The sequence below is a fragment of the Pyrus communis genome, chromosome 14, assembly GCF_963583255.1.
Source record: "Pyrus communis chromosome 14, drPyrComm1.1, whole genome shotgun sequence".
In the NCBI taxonomy this organism is placed as follows: Eukaryota; Viridiplantae; Streptophyta; class Magnoliopsida; order Rosales; family Rosaceae; genus Pyrus; species Pyrus communis.
In genome coordinates this window covers 15,015,893-15,037,015 of record NC_084816.1, presented here as the reverse complement: position 1 = coordinate 15,037,015, position 21,123 = coordinate 15,015,893, and the positions used below count along the sequence as shown (strand labels likewise).

General features: G+C 38.7%; 1 protein-coding gene across 1 annotated transcript; it reads left to right on the top strand.

Annotated features, from left to right (window-relative positions):
- The first annotated feature begins 10,482 nt into the window (after window positions 1-10,482).
- On the top strand, window positions 10,483-14,543 carry LOC137715557 (RNA-binding protein Y14-like). Its single transcript, XM_068454904.1, has 4 exons — window positions 10,483-10,855; window positions 12,325-12,461; window positions 13,892-14,040; window positions 14,155-14,543. The coding sequence occupies exons 1-4, from the start codon at window positions 10,579-10,581 to the stop codon at window positions 14,198-14,200; spliced, it is 609 nt and encodes a 202-aa protein (XP_068311005.1). The 5' UTR covers window positions 10,483-10,578; the 3' UTR covers window positions 14,201-14,543.
- Window positions 14,544-21,123: the final 6,580 nt, after the last annotated feature.

The window sequence follows — 21,123 nt, the reverse complement described above, 5'->3', positions numbered from 1 at the left end:
CATGATTTAAATTTTTGATCTACCTAGCATTACTTATTATTAAGTATTCCGTTAAGTTTTCTTCTACCACTGGATGATATGATTTGACATGTGGAAAGGAATGGTCCTTGATGGCTGTTGAGATAAAACATATGTGGAAGGCATTATGGAGATCTTGTGTGCCAATAAGTTTAAGATTTGTGGATGGTGAAATTGCTGGAATGTTTTACCAACTAGGGCAAACCAGATGAAGCGGAAAATCATCACTTGCTGCATGTATGTTCTGTGATAGGGTGGATGAATTAGTAGAACACATTTTGAGAGACTGCTCGAAGGCCGTTGCAGTTTGGTTTTTAAGCCTGCTGTGTTTTCGAGTGAATGCAGCTAAAAACTGTGGTTAGAAGGATTGGATTGCAAGTCTGGCGAAGTTGTCCAATCAGAGTTTTGATCTTGTACTTGTCCTTGTGAGCATTTAGAAAGATAAGAATGCATTCTTCTGGAATGGCTTTTCCACGCATCCAATGGAAATTCAATATGCAGAAGTTCAAGAAATGGCATGGTAAGACGATAACGACACAACATGTTATGTAAACTGTAAGAAGCCGGAACTTGGATGGTCAAAATGAATTTTGATTGGGCCTGGGGCTCGGAGGAGCACAGTTGTGTAGAGGGAATGGGTGTAGTAATACTAGATGATACGGGAATGTTTGTGCTTGCGATGGCGTTGAAAATGGCTGGAATATCATCATCATTGCAGGCTAAGATGGAAGTAGTAAGAACAGCAGTCATGTTTGCTTGAGAAGTGTCAGCAAGTCTAGTGGAATTCGAAGTTGATACCCATCTAGTCTTTGTTGTGTTAAATTTGGAGGCAGTGGATGATACTTCTCTGATTGGGAATGTAGTGAATGATGCTCAGTATTTTCTGCGTACACTTCCTCATATTAAGTTCACGTAGGAATGAGTTCGTTTCCATTTAGTTCGGTTTTTTTGCCAAAATCAAAATCCAAACCGAAGTTACTGTTCAATTCGGTTTGATTCAATTTTTTTCGGTTTAGTTTACTTTAGATTTCAATTTTTTCCAGTTCGATTTTGGTTCAGTTCTCTTTTTTTACTAAAACATTTTTTTTAATTCTAAAATGGCTTTTTATCTGAAATAGTACCTGAGATTTGCATAACACATCACTTTGGTCCCTGAGATTGTCCACCATCCATTATTTTGGTCCTTCCGTTAAAAACTCCGTTAAGTGTCCTAGAGTTCTTGGCCAAAAGTTTGGACAATTTTCAAAGCTTTATAACTCAATCGTTTCTTAACCAAATTTGACCCATAATTTATCAAAACGAAGATGGGAAAGTGTAGAACAAGATTATACCAATTTGGAAGCCTAATGGTTGCCGGAAAATAACTTGAAAAGTGACTGGTCAGCGAGAAAACTGAAAAACTCATCGGAAACTAAGTAAATTTTAAACGTTCATAACTTCTTCAATTCTCAAAGTGATTCAAAAATGAAAATCATACTCCCCGACAAGACAAAGAGAATGGTATCTTTCTCGAAGGCAAACTCGTTGTGGTTTTTCCGAAAAATGTCTCGAAAGTGGTTGTATTGGTCATCAAGTTAGCCACTTTCAAGCCGTTATCCAGTCAAACCAAGGTGATTTAGCCATAAAAAAGGTACGATTTCTTCATCGCATCGAGAAGTATGATTTTCGTTTTTGAATCACTCAATTTCGTTGAGTATTGAAGAAGTTATGAACGTTTAAAGTTTACCCAGTTTCTGGCGAGTTTTCCAGTTTTCCCGCGGACTAGTTGCCTTTCAGGCTATTTTTCAGCCATCTCTAGCAATCATTGGGCCTCCAAATAGGTATAATCTTGTTTCACACTTTCCTATCTTCATTTTGATATATTATAGGTCGAATTTGGTTAAAAAACGATTGAGTTACGAAGCTTTGAAAATTGCCCAAACTTCCGGCCAAACTTCCGACCAAGAGCTCCGGGACACTTTCCATCCAAGGTTTCTTCAGCTTTAGCCCGAATGGTACAAACTCCCCCTCCACGAGCTAAGTCTCCAAAGGTACATTTTTTTTTCATTCTTTTGGCTTGTATTTCCACCAATCTTAGAGCTTTAACACTTGTCTTTTATCTTTGTAGGTTAAGGTGGGGAACCTATGTTGGCAGTGACTCCAACCTCTTAATTCAATCTAAAGACAAAGGAAATGCTGCATTTTGTAAACGAGGATACTAACTTAGTGGGTATTTATTATTTCAGCATTTTTATGCTTGAAGCCTTCCTCCTTTTATGCTTATTTTCTTTTTACTCTTTCCAGTCTTCTCCTACACCAACCTTTCATCAATCAACAACATCTACATTTGGGGAGCCTGTAGTCCTTAAGATTCATGTGGTTTCAGAGGTCACTGTCCCGCAAGCATCTCAAGCTACAGATCCTCTTGATATACTTGTTGCTTCTAAAGCACCCATCCCTCAACCTCGAGTATATCATTATTTAAACTTCTGGTTTTTGCTTTTTTACACTACCATTTTGACATTTGTCTTTTTGATGTCTATAAGCCTCTGGTGAGGGCTCGGGCGGTATTCCTCCTTCAACAAGCAACGATGGTCCTTCTCCACAACTAAAAGAAATAACTCTTCCTTCATCTCCTTCCTTGGTTCTGAACTTAACTTAGGTATATATACCTCTAATGTCTCACCTTCCTCTACTTTGAACTATAAACTTTTTTCTTAACTTATCTCTCTTGGTTGCAACAGGGCTCTAGGGAAGGATTGGGCTAGTCTCTACCATGCCTGGTGCGCAAAACAGAACTTCCTCGACCTTCTCCAGCTTCTAGGGTAACAAGGACTCTTATCCCTAGGCCCAAGAAGAAGACCAAAACCACTATTGCTTCTATCTCTCAGGCTCATCCTTCTGTTGAAACCTCCTCCCTTACTACACCCTCTGAAGTAGTTGGAGCACGACCTTCTTCTCCTGTATTGATTCCTTCAATAGTATTTCTGCTCGAGCTTTTTAAAGAATTCGGGCAGCTTAAGACAAAGCTGAGATCTTCAAGGCATCCATCTGAGTTTTCAAGCCTTCAAGATCAACGCCGAGTCTTCCAAGAATGGTCTAGGAAGGATTTCTCAACATCCTTCAACCTCAAGGCCCTTCATGATGTAAAGAAAGTTGCGACTGATTTGTTCAAGGCTGATCAACTATCAAGAGTTCAATATGAGTCATTCCTTTCATATTTTGAAAACTTGAGGGCTCTTAGAGATCAGCATTGTCAGGCTGAGAGGCAAGCCAATCGAGTAAAGTACTTCAAGGAGAAACAATCCAGCACTTCAACTCAATTTCAGCAGCTAATGGATAAAGGTTTAGCAACGGATGAGATGATCAAGATGGTGTCCTCTGATATCTAGAAATTAGAGGAGCAACTTGTTGTGTTGAAGACCGAACAGGCAACTCTTCTTGGCAAACTTTAGTAGCAAATTAAAGAAGTGAAGAAAGCAAATATGGAACTGGAAGATGCCGAGTCTCAACTTATCAATAGCAGCACGGTTTTAGCCGAGCCTACCAGAATTTTCACACTTATGTAGACTTATTACTCCAGAATAATTACTCTTGGTGAAGATGTACATCTGTTAGGCTAAGATCGAATGTAATCCTTTTTCATGACATAAAACATACTTCTTTTCATCTTGACTTGTTTCTCCTCTTGCATTATATTGAAGTTTTTATTGTGTTTTTATTGTCTCCTCTAACTTTACTTCTTTTTGAAATCATTAACTCTCTTTAATATAACGATCTCTAACACCCCAGACAGTTAGATGATATTTCTTAAAACTTAGCACCAACTAGATGGTCTTGCAAGTTTTTCCCCAAATCGGTCAAGTAATATTTTCCCTTTCTTTTTTCTCTCTTCCCTACACTAACAATCTTTTGATTAAGGACCTAACTGCCATCACTTGGTCCTTCCTTCTTTGTTTTGACATTATTGGTGTCGAGGAGTTAGGACAATATAGGGTCTATCCCATTCTTCCCCGGTGAGGAACAATCTTTGCTCCAAAAGCTTTTGGGCCGTCACCTTAGTCGGGCAGCCATTTTCATTAGCTCCTAAGCACTGGAGAATCCCAATGCTAAGATTATAAAAGTTGTCTTCTGCCACATTAGCAGTGGGAAGGAATAGTCGTGACTCAGCTTTTATTATTTCCCAAAATCCTGGTCTCATGGCTCATTCCTCGTGGTAAACTACCACTTGTTGATGCAGGGTAGATGGCACCGAGAGACTTTGATGAATCCAATCTCGGCCCAGTAAAGCTTCATATGTGGAAATACTATCCACAATGAAGAAGGCTAGCATGATCTGCTTAGAACCCAAGTCAACTTCCAAGTGCAAGATCCAATGAGTTTTGGTGATGGCTCTAGAAAAACTAGAAACTGTTAAGTCCGTGAGGATGAGATCCTGCTCACCTCTACATACCCTCTTCATCTACTTGAAAGGCAACATATTGACCGCAGCTCCTCCATCAATCAGAACCCTCTTGAAGGGTACTTCCTCCAGATTAGCAGTTACATAAATGGGCTTGAAGTGGTTGGCTAGGGTCAAATGTGAACAACTGAAGACCATCATGTCTATGTACACTCTCTAGGGCTCTCTCTTTGTGGTCTTGGGCAAATCTACTCTGCTCGACTCCTCTTTTCCCACCTCTTCAACACTAACATGTGTCATCATAGGTTCTATTGCTAAGTAGTCACCCTCCATTGTGGCAAGTTGATTATGCTCAACACAAAACATGGCAGATAAAACATAAGTCATGTTTACATGGAAGTTGCTAGGTCTGGATAAGTCTTCATTCTTGCTCCCAATGTGGCCTGTGAATTCATCCAACTAGGCATGTGCTTCCGCGGATAGCATTAGTTCAGGCAACACTTCCTCTTAGGTTATGCCAAAGTTTGACACTTGTCGTGGGACTTCACAAAGAGTATCAACCAACAATGGTGCTGGCAAGCCCCCCTCCGATGAGATAGTTCCAAAGCATATTGGTTCTAGGCTCCATCTTGGGGTTAGCATCATCACCATATCCTCTTGAGGTCTTTTCAAGATTCTATATTTCCCAGGATGGGGGTTCTGCGGCACATGGCCACCTTCCCCTTTGGTCTTGCTATTAGCCTTTTCAACCTCCTTCTTGGTTCTCCAATGGAGTTGATTTCTTCCCCCATCAGGTACTTTCTCAAACTTTACATTCTCAAAGGTTTTTGAGGTGGTGGGGACTTGCAATGAGTTCATGCGGCCTTTGTGTTGCCTCCGGACTTTCCTAATCATGAAGACTCTCATTTCTTTGACGGGTTTCCCATCTTTTCCAACCACATACCATTTCTGCCCGAGTTGGGCATGATTCTTCTTTGTGACTATATTCACTGTTCTCCTATTTACTCTGACATCTCCACCGACATAGCTTGGTTGGGGTGGCCTCACATCCACCCATCTTGGCACCTTAGCTTCTTTATCCTCTACCTCTTCAGAAGCTTCGTAATTCTTGAATAATTCTGGCAAACCTTTCGATTGAGAGTCTCCTCCTAACCGTTGGAACACATTCCTAGAAGTCTCTCTTTCAACTGCCCATATGACATTTATGCGGGCTTCTTGCTCTTCTCTCTCTTCTTCTGATCAGCTCATGATTGATAATGGCTTTTGACTCCGGGACTTCTAACTCACACTCACATTGGCATTTGCTACACAACACCACTCCTTTGATTATGGCTGTTTTGGGCTTCTCAGGCAACTTGATACCTCATCCAGTTAGCCTATCAACTTGCCTCCTTTTTGCTTTCACCTCCTATGTATCTTTTCATTTCCCCTTCTCAGCCCACGTTAAGTTGATCATGTTTATTGGGGCTTCTAGGAAGGGGTCAGTGTCAATTATCATATTGACCTGCAGTTTCTCCAGCAATAACTTTCCTTTCACTATAAGGTTTTGTATCTAATCTCTAAACTGGATACAGTTGGTTATGGAGTGATTGAAAGTGTAATGCAGCTTGCAATACTTCTTCCCTCTCAGTTCTTCAAGCTTGGGCAACTTTTTGATGCTGTCAGGCACAATCACTCTCGCCCGAACTAGCTCTTCATAGATCTATATGGCATTGGTTAAGTCAAAGGAATAACTCTGGTATTTTGGGGGCTTCACAGGGACAAATCCACCATCATTCATGACTAATTTCTGATCTTTGACTGGCTGGACTAACCCTTTCACTATCAAAGGTTTGAAAAAAGCAGTCATCTTCGTTGTGCACATGTCTATTACTTCTCTCATGTGGCCATCATTTTGTTCTGGTTCTACCTCTTCGAACTCCACTTGGTGGATTGCAGCTTTACTTTTGTAGAAAAGAGGTACCTTAGATGAGTGCTTTACTTGCCGTTCTTCCAATAATAGCTTCTCATATTTAGTGGCAGTAATCACCAACTCTTGCAACTCATTGAATTGCATGTCATAAATCTTCTTCCTCAAAGACAATCTCAATGCCTTTTAAGTGATTGATATGAGTTGTGCATGATTTAAAGGGAATTGGCACCTCATCCTTGTCCTCTTAAACCTCATCATGAAGTCTTTAGTGGACTCATGCTCATACTGCTTGACTTCAACCAGATCGTTAATAGTCATCTCGGGCTCAACCCTGTAAAATTGCTCATGGAAGGCCATCTCCATTTGCCCCCAGTCGACAATCGAATTAGGAGGCAATAGAGAGTACCATTGAGATGCTAAGCCTACCAAGAAGTTCCCAAACAATCTCAACTTGTAGTTGAGATTGTCTTCAAATGCCATACAGTGATTAGAGAATTTGAAAATGTGATCTCTAGAAGACACATTGCAGTCTTCTCCGCTGAATGTTGAGAATGCGGGCATCTTGATGTTGACTAAAAAAGGGTTCTGCTCGTCAACGTACTCAGGGTAGGGCTTCTGATAGTTGATCCTAAACAGCAAGCGAGCTTATGGCTGAGCATTCCAGGCCACCATCATCCTCAACTCAGCTAATTCATCCTTGAGTTATTGATGAGCTGTATTATCAGGAAGAGTATGCAACGATTCCCATTTTGGGCTACAATCATTGTCCGAGAAAATCTATTTTCTTGGTTTGGGCTTTCTCCACTTGGCATCTTTTTTCTTATGGTGGGGGGCCTATAAGGATGAGGTTTGTTTGCCTTAGTAGGCCCGCCTTTCTCATTGGATTCCCTGATCAACTGGGGCATCCCATACTTCATTCTGTCTTGTCCGCTATACCCCCTACTATTAAGTGAAAATAGTGAGGGGTCAGGCAACTTCGCTTCTAAGATTTCCATCAACATTGGTTGACTAGCTCCAGATTCCTCCTTGTTTTTTATCTTTACCATTCTTTTCCTCAAGCAAAGGAAATAATGGAATAACTGGTTCTTTCTCAGGGCTCACATAACCATTCTTTGGAGTAGAATATTCCAGATCTAGTCTTCTTTGCAAACTCCCTGTTAAAGCATAAAGTTTGCTTACTTCTCCCCTGGTTTTCAGGGAAATCTTCTCCATACTTCTTAACACTTGCACCATAGTGGTTTGCAAGTCTTCATTGGTTACCATTTCTCCTGACTTCTCAAATGAGGTCGAGCTTATCAGAACAGTTGGTCCTTGTAAGGAGGAAACATTCTCTGGGCGATCTATCATGTTTAATCTTGGTGGACACCAGGGTAACCTGTACTCTATGTTCCACCTGAAAGTTTTCTCATTCCTTCTTCTTCTTGGCATACAAGACTAATGTAATCCCATCGCGCATGCCAAAACTATGTTCGGCCGAAGATTTCTCCAGAGAGGGCTGCTCGACTCTCAGCACAGCTCCCCAAGGGATTGGCACTGTAGATGTGTAGTCAGACTCTTGCCTGCTGATGTGCTGCAAGAAGAGGATAAAGTTAGTTTTGAAAGGTACCTTTGTAAGGCCTTAGGTGTAGGCCTTGAGACTTGCAATCAAAACTAACCAAGAGCTAGGCATGCCATTATTATTTCAGTATAGCAGATGTAGAACAAGATTGTGTTTAGTCAATTATTTGCGCCCGAAGTTACTCGGACTTATTGTTATCAAATGATTGTCGTGGATGGGTTAAGTCCACATTAAGTTCTTTTTCTTGCCTTGCAAACAAGGACTTCTAGTTCATGGTTTTGTATGTTCGAATGAAGGGAGTCCATATCCCCTTAAGTCATTTACTTGGTTCTTGATTGATTTTAATGATAGCATGTCCATTAAACTAACCAAATCTGGATGCAAATGGAACTCTTATAATGGGAAAACTAATGGAAATGAATTGAATACATGTTGGAAAAGACATTAAGCAGTAGATCTATTAACTTATAAAACAAACAAAGAGCTTTGAGCAAGATTTCACCTTGTCGGGCAAGGTTGAACTTCTTGCAATCACTTCTCTTTTGAGTTTACAAGGTTTATTCGCTAAAAAGGGATTGATGGTAAACAAGTTTACACAAGGGAATCAATACTACGCCACTAAGGGTAATAGCAGAGATTTAAACTAGATAAAAGATGGCTTTTGTAGGGAATGATCCTGAAAATGACTGAGATCTAGGCTGATTGCAGCTTTTAGATGCAAATCTGGCTTGAGAACAGAGTTTGTATGTTTGCTTGTTTGATTGGTTAAGTGTCCTTGTCTCTAGGGCCTCTTTCTTCTTTTATAGGCAGATTAGCCCGACTGCAGTGACTTTGCTCTTACTCGAAAGCACTTAGAGGGCAGTGAGTCATCAGCTTTTTACTTGTATTGCCACTTAAAAATGTTTTTTGGCTGATTGTGAGTTAGTCCCCATCACTTGACATTTAAATCATAGGCACATGACCTATGCATTAATAGGAAGACACCAATTTGTCTTTGGACTTGATGTTAGGCTTCGGGCAAGTCTTCTTTTAATTGGCATCTTTGGGCTTCCACATACTTGCAGCCCAAGGTTCAAATATTAACCCAAACATAACCAAGATGGGTCTGTTGGGGAGAAAGAAAAAGAGAAAAGAAAGACGAGGGAGAGAAGATGCAGCTTGGAAAGAAAATAAGAAAGGAGGGAGAAAAGAAGATGCAAGGGTTTGTAGTAAGAAGACCATTTTTTAAAATGGACTTGAATTTTAGCTTTTAACGTATTTGGGTTTAGAAATTAGGCTTGAAATTGGGTTTAAAAAATAAGGCCCGTTTGGTAACCTACCAAAAAACTTTGATTGTTTCTAAAAATAATTTTCAAATAACATCACTTAAAAACAATTTTCTTTTAAATCTCAAAATTTCAAAAATCTGTTTGGTTAAGTTTTCAAAAATGAATTTTTTTGGTTTGAATTCAAACTTCCTTAAGCAGAAATTAGAGGAGAGAGAGAATTGGGAAAGAGGAGAGACGAAATAGTTGGCAGGGAGAGAGAAAGATAAGGAGAGGGTGAGGAGGTGAGGGAGAGAGTAGAAAATTGCAGTGAGAAGGTGAGGAGTGAGAAGAAAGAGAGGGTGATGAGACAAAGGCTGAGAAGAGAGAGAAGATAGGATGTGATGTGGGGAGAGAAAAAAGGGAGAGTTGGGAGAGAAAAAAAGAGAGGGTTAGGAGAGCAAAAAAAGATTTTGAGGAGAGAACATAAAAACTCTAAAAATGAGTTTTTAGAGTTTTTTCAGAAATAACCCATGTTTTTAAGTTAGTTTTGAATCCAATTTTTAAAAAGAGTCCTACCAATCAAGAATTCAAAACCTAAAACTTTAAAAAAGTTGAACTCAAGTGGGATACCAAACAAATACTAAAATATTCAACATAATAAATAAATAACATTAATATACATACAATTTAGTTCGATTCTCGAACCACTGAAACTGAAACTGAATCAAATGATTTTGGTTCGGTTCAATTTTTTTAATTTGTTCGATTTGGTTTCAGTTTCTGTTTGATATGAATATCGTACTAGTCCAATCATCAAAACCAAAATTTGTTCAATATGAAAAAAATTTCATTATAATGAGAACATGGGTGCACACCATGTATTTTTATAGAAGTGGTAAGAAATTTTATTTTTTAAGTTATTAACTTTTTTAACACACATATCTCATAATTAGTATAGGTTATACTGAAAAATCATTCTGTGTATCGGTTATACTGAAAAATCTCTCGTTCAATATGACAATTAGCCACTTAGTATTACCGTTTAGTGGATTTTCAAGTTATTAACTTTTTAACACATTTATCTCACAATTTGTATAGTGACACATGATATATCATTCTGTGTATCGATTATACTGAAAAATCTCTCGTTCAATATGACAATCAGCCACTTAGTATTACGGTTTAGTGGTTTTTCTCTTCACTTATAAGTGAGAGATCTTAGGTTCAATTTCCATCAAATGTGAATTTGAACCACATTATTATTAGTCTATTGTAAGGTTAAGAAAGTGATATGTTTGTTAAAAATAATAATAATAATAATAATAATAATAATAACGACAATCGTCTCCCCAAAAGCCCAATGCAAAACCCATAAATCCCAATCGTCCCAATTCCCAAACCCTTGTGCCCTTTCGCTTCCTCGTCTAAACTAGAACCCTCCAGAGCTGCTAGCGCATCAGCTATGGCGAGCGGAGATGTAGAAACGGTGGACTTCGAGCCCGAAGATGATGACCTCATGGACGAGGACGGAGCCGTCGACGCCGAGCCCTCCGCCTCCCCCAGGGCACCACTCCCCAAGCTCAAGTCCGCAATCACCGGCGTCGGAGCGGCGTCTGCCGCCCCTAAGAAGACCAAAGGTCGCGGATTCCGTGAAGATCTCAATGCCGACCGTAACAGCCGCCTCACTGCATCCCACTTCGACTCTCTCAACTCCTCCAACGGCCTTGAACCCCAACGATGTAAATCCCCTCTCCCTCCACCCATCCTCTCTCTCTCTCTCTCTCTCTCTCTCTCTCTCTGTCTATATATATATATATATATATATATATATATATATGTATGTATGTATATTTTGTTTTTGTTGCATTTTGGTACTGGGAAAAGTTTCGATTTTAGAATTGATTGGTAGCTATTATTTTAGAATTCATGGGGTTTTATCTGATGGAAAGAGATTCCTGATTGATTGGTAGCTTGGATTGTATGTTTTGGGAAAGTTTCAATTTTTAGAATTTTCTGGTAGCTAGGGTTTTAGGATTCTTGGAGTTTTATCTGATGGAAACAGGTTTTAGATTGGATTGGTAGCTGGGTTTGTAGCATTCTTCGTTTTTGTTTGTCCGGATTTATTGGGGGTAATTAGGTATATCTCTGTGTGTTGTGGCAGCAAGTTGAAATTTGGAGCATAGTGGCAGTCAAAATGTGTTTAAATGCTTTAAAATTTGGGACTGAGTATAACATCTGTGGGTATGACTAGAAAGGAACACTGCAAATGCATAAGATGTGATGTGTAGGAAGGGTGGGTTATGACTTTAATTTCTGGATTTATTTGGAGCTACTAAGAATATGGGAAGCTCATTCTCGAAGGGGCAGAAAATCATTCAATTTTCCATATCTTTTCTTTCTTTTTTCTTTTTCTTCTCACTTGAAAGCTTATGACTTTTAAACCTCATGTTCTTTCCTCCTTTATCGGAAAAAGAAGATTCTTTGCTGCAATGATGGGTTAAATCATATTTTCTCTATTAACTGAAAACTTGAAATGCTTGTCTAGGGATTTAAAATAAACCTCTATGGGCTAGGCTTCTTTTGTTAAGCATGGCCTACCATATTGCAGTCTAGATCCACTTCAGCATTCTGTGCAAAAATAATAGTGTCCTACTTATTTGGAAATCAAGTTTTCCTTTTTTATTTTTCTTGTTGGTGTGTATATAGCCTCATTTTATGTTCATTATCTCGCCTACGTCTTTGCTATTTCTTTTACTAGTTCAAATTTAAACGTTAAGATTCAACTGTAATGTGTTTCATTTCGACCTCTTGTGGGTAATATGTTCTCTCATTGATTTTGGGTTGGTGGCCCGTAATTCTACCTACTGGAAGAAGCTGCTTGAATGTGTACCAAGTCATGAATTCATTCTTTATCTCAACTATGAAGGCAATTATATTAATTTGGCCCATTCTTGCCTTCCATTGCTTGTTAGACTTCTTTCAGTAATGCTAAGGCCTCAATAGTTGAATTATTTAGAATAAATTCCGATTGTTTTGATTTTGGTCAGTCAAGAATTAAATTCTTGTGTGGTTTACACAGAACCTTTTCATTAAACTATCATAGAATTTTCTATATTTTTGTAGCCATAGAGGAATTAATCTTACTTACATATAGTTGACCTTTGCATCCGCTGACAGTTTCTTTCTTTCATTTTGTAAATGTCTACAGCCGTTGAGGGATGGATTATTCTGGTCACTGGGGTCCATGAAGAGGCCCAAGAGGATCACCTACAAGATGCATTTGGTGAATATGGGGAGATAAAAAATTTGCATTTAAATCTTGATCGCCGCACCGGGTTTGTGAAGGTATGATAGTACTTTCATTATCTATACCATGAAATTTGTATATGCATTTTTTAAAAATTATTGAAAAACAGTGGTAATAAGTAATTAATCAATTATAGAATATGGAGAATACCAGAACATAAAAAAAAAAAGTTGTGGGTGAAATTCTTAAATCTTTTCTTGTCAAGGATGGAAATAAGTTTTTGAAAATTCACAGAACTGACTGAATCTGCATAAGACCATGGAGCTCAACATGTCAGGGTGGTGGTTTAACTCTAAGAAGTGAAGGCCAAAAGGCTTATGACCTATTCTGACTGTTTAAAATGGGAATTCAAAAGCGGTCATGCTCTTTTCAAATAAGAATTGGGTAAAGAGGAAGTCAGAAACTTGCCTTTTCTTGTCATAAAAGTAGCCCACATTCTGGGTCTCTCTCTGCCAATTCATTTTATCGATGTTACATGGTTCCTAGAGCATACTCTATAAGCCACCTCATCTAATTAGATAAATTACGAAGCTTGATTAAACATTGCTTTTGCCTTATAAAGTCTTAATGCTTTTATGGTTAGAGGATGGACAGATATATCCTCATATCCTGTTCCCACCTTCTTTACGTGGTATATTGGCCACTATTTTGACCCAAGTCTAGACTACATAATCTTTTTAAGCTCTATAATGGATACTAGAAACCTTGTATTCCCTGTATTACCTAGCGAATCCTTTTTTATTTATTTAAACTGGAAACCTAAAGGCTCCAAATCCTAAAACGGGGGTTTTATTTACCTCTGAGATCAGAACCTTTTGTTACATTAATCAGGTGCTCTGATGGTATAAAGTTGAAGTAGGGGGGTGGGGGTGTTGGTTTTTGCCTTACGAACTTAAAAAGTTTGAATAAAAATCTGTTACGTATAATGGACCTTCTGTTATTTTGGTAAGCAACTAAAATGGGAGTTCTTACATCCTAGTGGACCCAATAATAAAAACAATCTATTGTGGAATGGAAATGTTAAAATGCTGAAACTGCTCGCTAGTATGTTAAATGCATATGTACATCTGTGATAATATTGTTCCAGTAAAAGCAAAGAATATGATTTTGTATCAAAATGTTAAGCTCTTGAGCCACAGTATATTTGCATCTCGCAATAAGCTTTTGAACAGTCAAATCCATATATTGCTCAAGTCTAAATTTCTTTAGGAAGTGCAGTTTTTGTTGTTCTATTTTCAGAAAAATAAGTAGTTCTGTATTCATACAATAATATAGGATGGGAAGAATGCTATTTGACATTCTAATGGGCTTATTTCATGCTTTTGTTTTGGTGATGCACCGTTAAATTCGTATGACAATGTGGATGATTAGAAGGCTTTCGGACAGTGTTTTGACCCGTTTCTTAGTCAGAAGTTAAATAATAGTTCTTTGGTGACTTAATGTGAATTATTATTATGTTTTGTATCAGGGATATGCGCTGATTGAATATGAGAGTTTTAAAGAGGCAAAAACTGCGATAGACAAAATGAACGGAGAACCGTTACTTACACAAGTTTTAACTGTTGATTGGGCCTTCAGCAATGGATCCTTCCTTGATGGATCCAGGAAGAACTCAAGGTTTTAATTTACACCAAATCTTGTGAAATTTTCGTACAGTATAGGGACTTTATAATAATGCTTAAGGCACATGTTTCTTTAAACATCTTGTGTTAACATTTTTAATTTATGCAGACCACTAAGAGAACGTCGCTCAAGGAGTCCTAGGAGGAGATACTAATGTGGTGTGCACATTTACATCATGAGGGGGCCCGATTTCAAACAGGGGGTAGGATGTTTTATCCTCGAGTTATTAGAGCTTCGAGGTGGTGTGTGCAATTCACTTGTTTTATGGATTCATCTCTAATTATGCGCGGGAGCCCCCACTTTTTTCCTTACTGTGGTTTCAAGTGATGATTTTCCAGTTCAGTGATTTGTTTTTGTTAACATGTGGATGTTTCCTTAAGTGTGATTTACTTTTTATGTGACTTTGAAGCTGCTTGCTAAGACCATGAATTTTGTAACTTTAAATGTAGTTTAACCTTCATTTATGTATCAAGTTTTATGTTTCTTGTTTCTTTTTCCCCTCAGTTGTATATTGGCAGAACATTATATCAAAGTGTCATCCTGTCATGAGATAAAAAAAGGCCTCTCGCGCGTGTGGAGAGGCTGGCTAGTGCTTGTAACGCAGGAAATGGACCCTAGGCTTTTGTTGTTTCAGGGTTTTAGTCTATTGTCTGTTTTGCTTTGAGTCTTTTGTTTTGCAACATTAAAATACGAGGCTCATTGCATATTAGATGCAATGATGAATGTATGATAACGCCCGTCATGTCGGGTGGAATCAAACCTCGTCGTTGCTGCAATAAGGAGCAGCCACTTGAGGGTCATGGGTTGAAGCATTGAACTAGTTTCGACGCTTTATACGCTTTATATTGGCGATCGTTGTTTTGGTTATATATCGAGAGAAATCTGTCTGGACCTACTGAACTTCCCTGAAGGATGGATTCGAAAGGCTTGTGGCGGCGGCGACAAATGTATTGAAGAAATTCTGGGAGGAGTCGGTCAGAGAGTCATGGAAGTGAAGGCGGCGGCGTATCCCTCATCTCGACCACCATGGCCGAAATCTCGACCACCGCGAAAACCCTTTACTTAGTAGAGGCTTTTGTCTCTCATGTGCAGTTGTGAACAGAAGCAGGGCCATAGCCCTATGTTGAAGATGTGGGCTTTCAGCTCATACTTCTTTTAGTGACACTCTACATTTTGTTGAATACATCTCTTTTTTTTCAAATAAATAAATAAATAAACGACTTGTTCACTCTAATATGAATTGACACTAGAATGTTTTCAAATAAGTTGGTTACAATATTTTTATGTATTCAATACAATTATCATCCGACGAGCATATATAATTTATGTGAACATATGTATTTAATACAAGCATTTGATCAATAAAATAATGATTGTATTGAATACATGAAAGTATTGTAGTCAAATCCTTTATTTTCTAACTACATCCAAAAATTAGATAACATGCATCCTTTGATTATTTTCTTGTATTTACATTTCTCATCACTTGATAGTGAACATAATGAGCATAATCTTTCTTTCTAATGGTTTCCATAGAGGAATATGATCCTTAAATGAGTTTAAGAAGAAGCAAAGTACTATTAATTGAGTTTGAGTTTTAAAAATGATATTACCTCCCAAAGTCTATTCCCAAATGAGTAGAGAAAATATAAGCATGTTAGTCAAGCATGCAATTTTTGTTCTTCGCAGATACCTCTAACTTTTTGCCAGCAAGCCAATTATTATGCACACTTTGGTTTAATTGAAATGATCCTAACATACAACAAAAGGTCAAGGTAAGTATGGTCTGGGCTCAACTCTGAGCTTTAAGTAAGTACACAAATCTACTTGCTTGTGGTCCAATATTTTAGTGATAGAGTGTTGAGTTTTTACTCATACGTTTCGGGTTCGAAATTTTCTCTTTTCCAGAATTATTATAAGAGTCTCGAACCCTTCCTCTTCCCATTAATTATAAAATTCGAAAAAAAGTATTAAAGAAAAAACACTAATCTACCTAATTTTCTTCAAAATCAAATCAGGTTACTATCTAATCAAAATTGAGATACCACTATAGTGACGCTTGTTAAGTCACCAAGTAAACTATGTAATGTAAATGTTCTCTTGTAGATCACCAATGAAAAATATGGTTTTAATGCCCATCTAATACAACTCTAAGTAAAAATTACGCTACATGAGCCATTATATGATCCTTAACAAGTCATATGCACTTACTAAGGAGAATTTAGAAGTTGAGATTATTATGTTTCCTTTTGTGAAGATCGAATATCAATTGTCAGATGCACTTACTAAGGAAGGCTCGAGTAGATTGTTTTACAACCTACTCAACAAGTGGACATGCGTGAGATCTATGCACCAATTAAAATGGAAGCACTAATCGAGTTATCTTTCATGATATTTAGAATTGTATTATATAGTAGTATTTTTGTTATGACTCATATCCTATTTCAATTGTCTTTATACCTTAACTCTCTTTGTACACATATATTTGGCCAAATCAGATTAATAGCCCTCGTGATAATAGGATTGTTGGGGGACTTTTAAGTCAAGGTGGACGTCGCCTTTGAGAACTTTCTCTCGTCTCCCTTCGTTCGGTTTCATACCAAGTTCTGGAATATCTCAAAGAAGTTAGCTCATCTTAGGAAATATCCCCATTAGATCAATGACTCGAAGATTAGCATGATTAAGCAAATAATGGCTTGCTCAAGTGAGGTATGGTGTGGAAGCTAGAAGTTTATCAGTTTAGCATGAAAGAGAGAAAGTTTGCATGGTTATATGGTATTTTAGGTTGGATAATCTGGGTTTCCTAGGGTGGTAACAAGGTTTCTGATGGATAGAATACTCAGAGGGAAAGTCAGCCATTAATGCATGCTTTGTTGGCTCTTCACATGATTCTATGACTAAAGAACTTGGTTCACTCCCAACTAAGTTGGTAAAGTTAATTCCTAGGGAAAGGGGGAAACTAAGTTGATTATCTCTCTCAAACTTGCCCTCATGGATTGCAAAGGTTATGGGCTTGGATCTTTGGGCTCCCAAGCAACCAAAAGCCTTTCATAATCTTGACTCCACGTAGGCCCGATAAACTTCCGTAACCATTCACACCACAATTCACTTGGCAAACCCAGAGCATATGACTTGGGCTTATTTTAGCATGAGTAGTAGTTAGCGTGATAGAGCTTGGCGTGATAAATAGGCATGGGCATGGTGTGATTTACATAAATGCCTGGCTTAATTACCGTAGCGTGGCATGATTGCAAATATATTCCTTCCTTGATTCCGCACTTTTGCATGTATTCGGGCTTGACTTGAGGCTCGTATAGCGATTGGGCTTTGAGGCTTCATTAGGCTTGTGTGTGACATTTTTAGGCCTTAACAAGGATATTCTGAAGACTGCTCTTAAGTTAAAAAAAAAAAAAAAAGAATTAAACCTTTCTTATGAGATCCGTTAGGTTCAAGCCCAAAATTGAAAGTTATGTTAATTCTTCTATTAATAGGTTGCACGTGACCCTCACATGTGAGGCTACAATTGTCATTTCATCATCCTTTTAGTTTTAGCCTGAGTTAGGGTTATGGTTGGGCAGCAATAGAAACTCCGGTTGCCTGTATATCCTCTTCACCTCCTCATCTTCCATGTGATCTCTCTATCTTTCTTCTCTCTACTTGTGAAACCCCATCATTAATTTGTTGTATTTTCATATCATCGGATTTATTAGATTACCGAATTACCCTTGAGTTGACTTTCGTTGACCACCTCGTCGAAACGTGTAGTTTTAATTTTAATAATTTATTCTTATCGTACTCATCGCCACGAACACGTAAGCGCGAACGGATTTGAAATTGGATTTGTAGCGAAGATTTTACGTTCGAAACGTCGAACATTTTTCGGATATTTTGTGTTTCGTATTATGCAATCTTAAATTGCAAACTGTGGGACCCACATAGGGATTCTTGTCCCCTTATCCATGTCCTTATCCAAATTCCCTCCCTTTTTTCTGATTTCTTTATCCCTCTCTCTCTCTCCCCCTCACTTTCTCTCTTTCCCTTAAGTTCTACCCCAAACTCTCTCTTTTCTGTAACTTCTACTCTTCCTCCTCGAGTTCAACAACAACATCCACAACCCTCACCAACTGGATGCGGAGACCTTGAAACCCCCGTGCCAAGCCGTGGAACCCCAACAGTGATAGAGTCACTGTTCACACCTCCCCCGACGAACCCCAATGTGTTTTGTGGCTTTTCTGACGTGGGTAAGTCCCGTGAAACCTTTAGGGTGTGTTTTAAGGTTAGATCGAAGCTTGTTTTAAGTTGTACATACTTGTTAAACACATAAATAGCTCGGAGTGAGCTTTCCCCAAATTCCGACGAGAACCCGTGTATTCCAAACAATTTTTTGACCAACTTCGGCCACGACACATCTCCAAAATGGTACGAACTTCTTCCTTTCATCCTAAGCTTAATTTCCATAGCTTGTATGTTGAAAATGGTGAAGAAATAAGCTTGAACGGAGCTCTAGAAGCTCTGCCCAGTTTCTGGCTGACCTACGACCTGAAACCGGGTTAACCCGACCTAAATCCTAGCCCAACCTTTCTACCTGACCCAAACCCTTGGACCATATTTTCTGGCCCAACCCAAAACTTTGGCCCATTAAACCAAGCCTAGAAACTGGCCCAACCAAGAAAACCCAAAACCTAGATCTGACCAGGATATGACTCGACCCGACCGATTCCCAGTTTCTAGGTCAACACGTAGGCGCGCTTGGTTGTTTGCCATGGCTGGCACATGGAACACAAGCATCTTCGTCGGAGGTACTGTGCTCCGTCGCTGTGGACGGCGACCCTGACGACTTGTTCGGCGACCCAACTCGGCGTGTGGCGACACGTGCTGTGGCACGTGGCCTTCCAAGCCGCCACCCTGTGGCAGTGCGAGACAGTACCCGAGGTTCCCTTTAGGTATTTCTTCGTCCTAAATCCATTTACAACCTCCATTTTTCCAAATTCAGTCGTTTTAGTATAATTTTATTAATTGGTCCCTTTATGTGCTTAGGTGCGTTTGTTAGTGGCGTTTCCGTCCACCCTAGTTCGAACGGCTCTTCGATGATAGTGTATCTATGAGTAGACCCCTTCCAAAATGCATGATTTTATTACTAGAAATGCATACATGAAAAGCATGATTTTATGACTACGACGTTTATGAGTAAATTGGATTTACGCTTTATGAAATATCATGCTTTATCGAATTTACGTTACTCAAATATTTATGAATATGATTTATGATATGATGTTTGAGCTATTGAGCTCTGATGTGATATATTTTGGAAATATTATGTTCATGATTTTATGTGCTTGCTTAGTGGATATTCATACATGTGTGCCTTTGGGCAAATGATATATTGCCTTCGGGCGGGCGATGTAGTGCCTACAGACGAAAGATTTATATATTGCCTTCGGGCAGGCGATGTAGTGCTTACGGGCGAAAGATTTATGTATGCTTTCGGGGAGACAATGTAGTGCCTACGGGCGGAAGATTTATATATGCCTTCAGGTGAAAGATATTTATATATGCCTTCAGGCGAAAGATATTTATATATGCCTTCGAGCGATTGTGATACCACTACTAAGCACACTATATATGAGTTACGTTTTATGAAGGTTTTATAGCATGCTAGGGTTTTCGGAAAACCTATTACTTATTATGCTATATGAGTTTTCATAAACTAAGGGTTAGTACGTTGATGAATAACTGTTTTAGTATTACTATATATATAAACTTGGTCCGCTCATGTTTTGTTTTGCGCCCCCTTAAGACCTAAGAACGAGGCATTCCCATATTAGTGAACTCGTGTCCTCCTCCCTGCGTTGGACATCTCTTGTAATAGCACATTCTATTGTACCTTTTGTTTGTATTCTAAATTAGTAGTATGCTCTGAACATATCATGCATTATCACTATTATTAACTTGGCAGTTGAATATTATTATATCATTTTTTAAGGTTTGTATTTGAATATTACATTGCGTAGTTACGTGCGAAATTTATATGCATGTTTCACATGTTCTTAGCATATGCATTCATGAAATGGCTTGTGTCACCCTCGGGTGTCGGCCAACACATGGCCATACCGTTGTCCTTCAGACATCGAGATTGGGGCGTGTCACTACTCCTCCACTCTTGTTTCCAAATTGGGTCTATGACTTTTTTATAGCTTAAATTCAAATATTTGTCATTTGCGGATATACATATCAAATAGTATTCAAAAGAGTTGTAATCTTGTTTGAACCCTCTGTATTTGTAACTACATATACATTAGTTGAATGAATGAAGAACACGACTTCTAAAAATATGTTTTATCTTACACACTCTCTCTCTACCACCTGAAATCGACTAGGCTGACCTCTTATGAACAATCCCAATCCAAAGCAAGTAACGCCTGCAAAACCAAAAATACGACTGATAATTGGTTTGATATGGTGGATCTTAAAAGTTTGGTCTCCTTGGTTGGACCAGCAAAACAAAAAATACGACTGATAATTGGTTTGACATGATGCATCTTAAAAGATTGGTCTCTTTGGTTGGATCAACTAGCTACAATTGGTTGTGACTGTGGGGTACGTCGATCTTGATTGGGAAAACTTGGGGGTGACGCATGACGGTGGAGAAGGTTTCAGTTCTTTCTTTCTTTGTTCTCAGTACAAAATTGAAAGGTACAAAAAAATGGCAGATTTAACTCACATGTGAGGCTCATGTGCAACCTATTAACAAAAGAATTATCGGAACTTTTAATTTTGAATTTGATTCCTAAGGTTGCGTTTGGTACACGGGACGGGACGGAACAGAGTGGGACGAGGCGTTCCATCCCGCGTTTGGTGCGCCTAAAATGAGTGGAACGCGCTGTTCCACGGAACAGATTTTGGATGATTTTTTGTTCCACACCCCCACCCTGGAACGGGTTGTTCCACGTCTGTGGGACAGAAATTTTCAATATTTTTAGACAAAAATGCCCTTGGTCTTTTTCAAAATTTACAACTTCAAAATCAGTTAACAAACCCTAAAAACAAAATCTCTTCTTCTCAGCCGTTTCTCTTCAC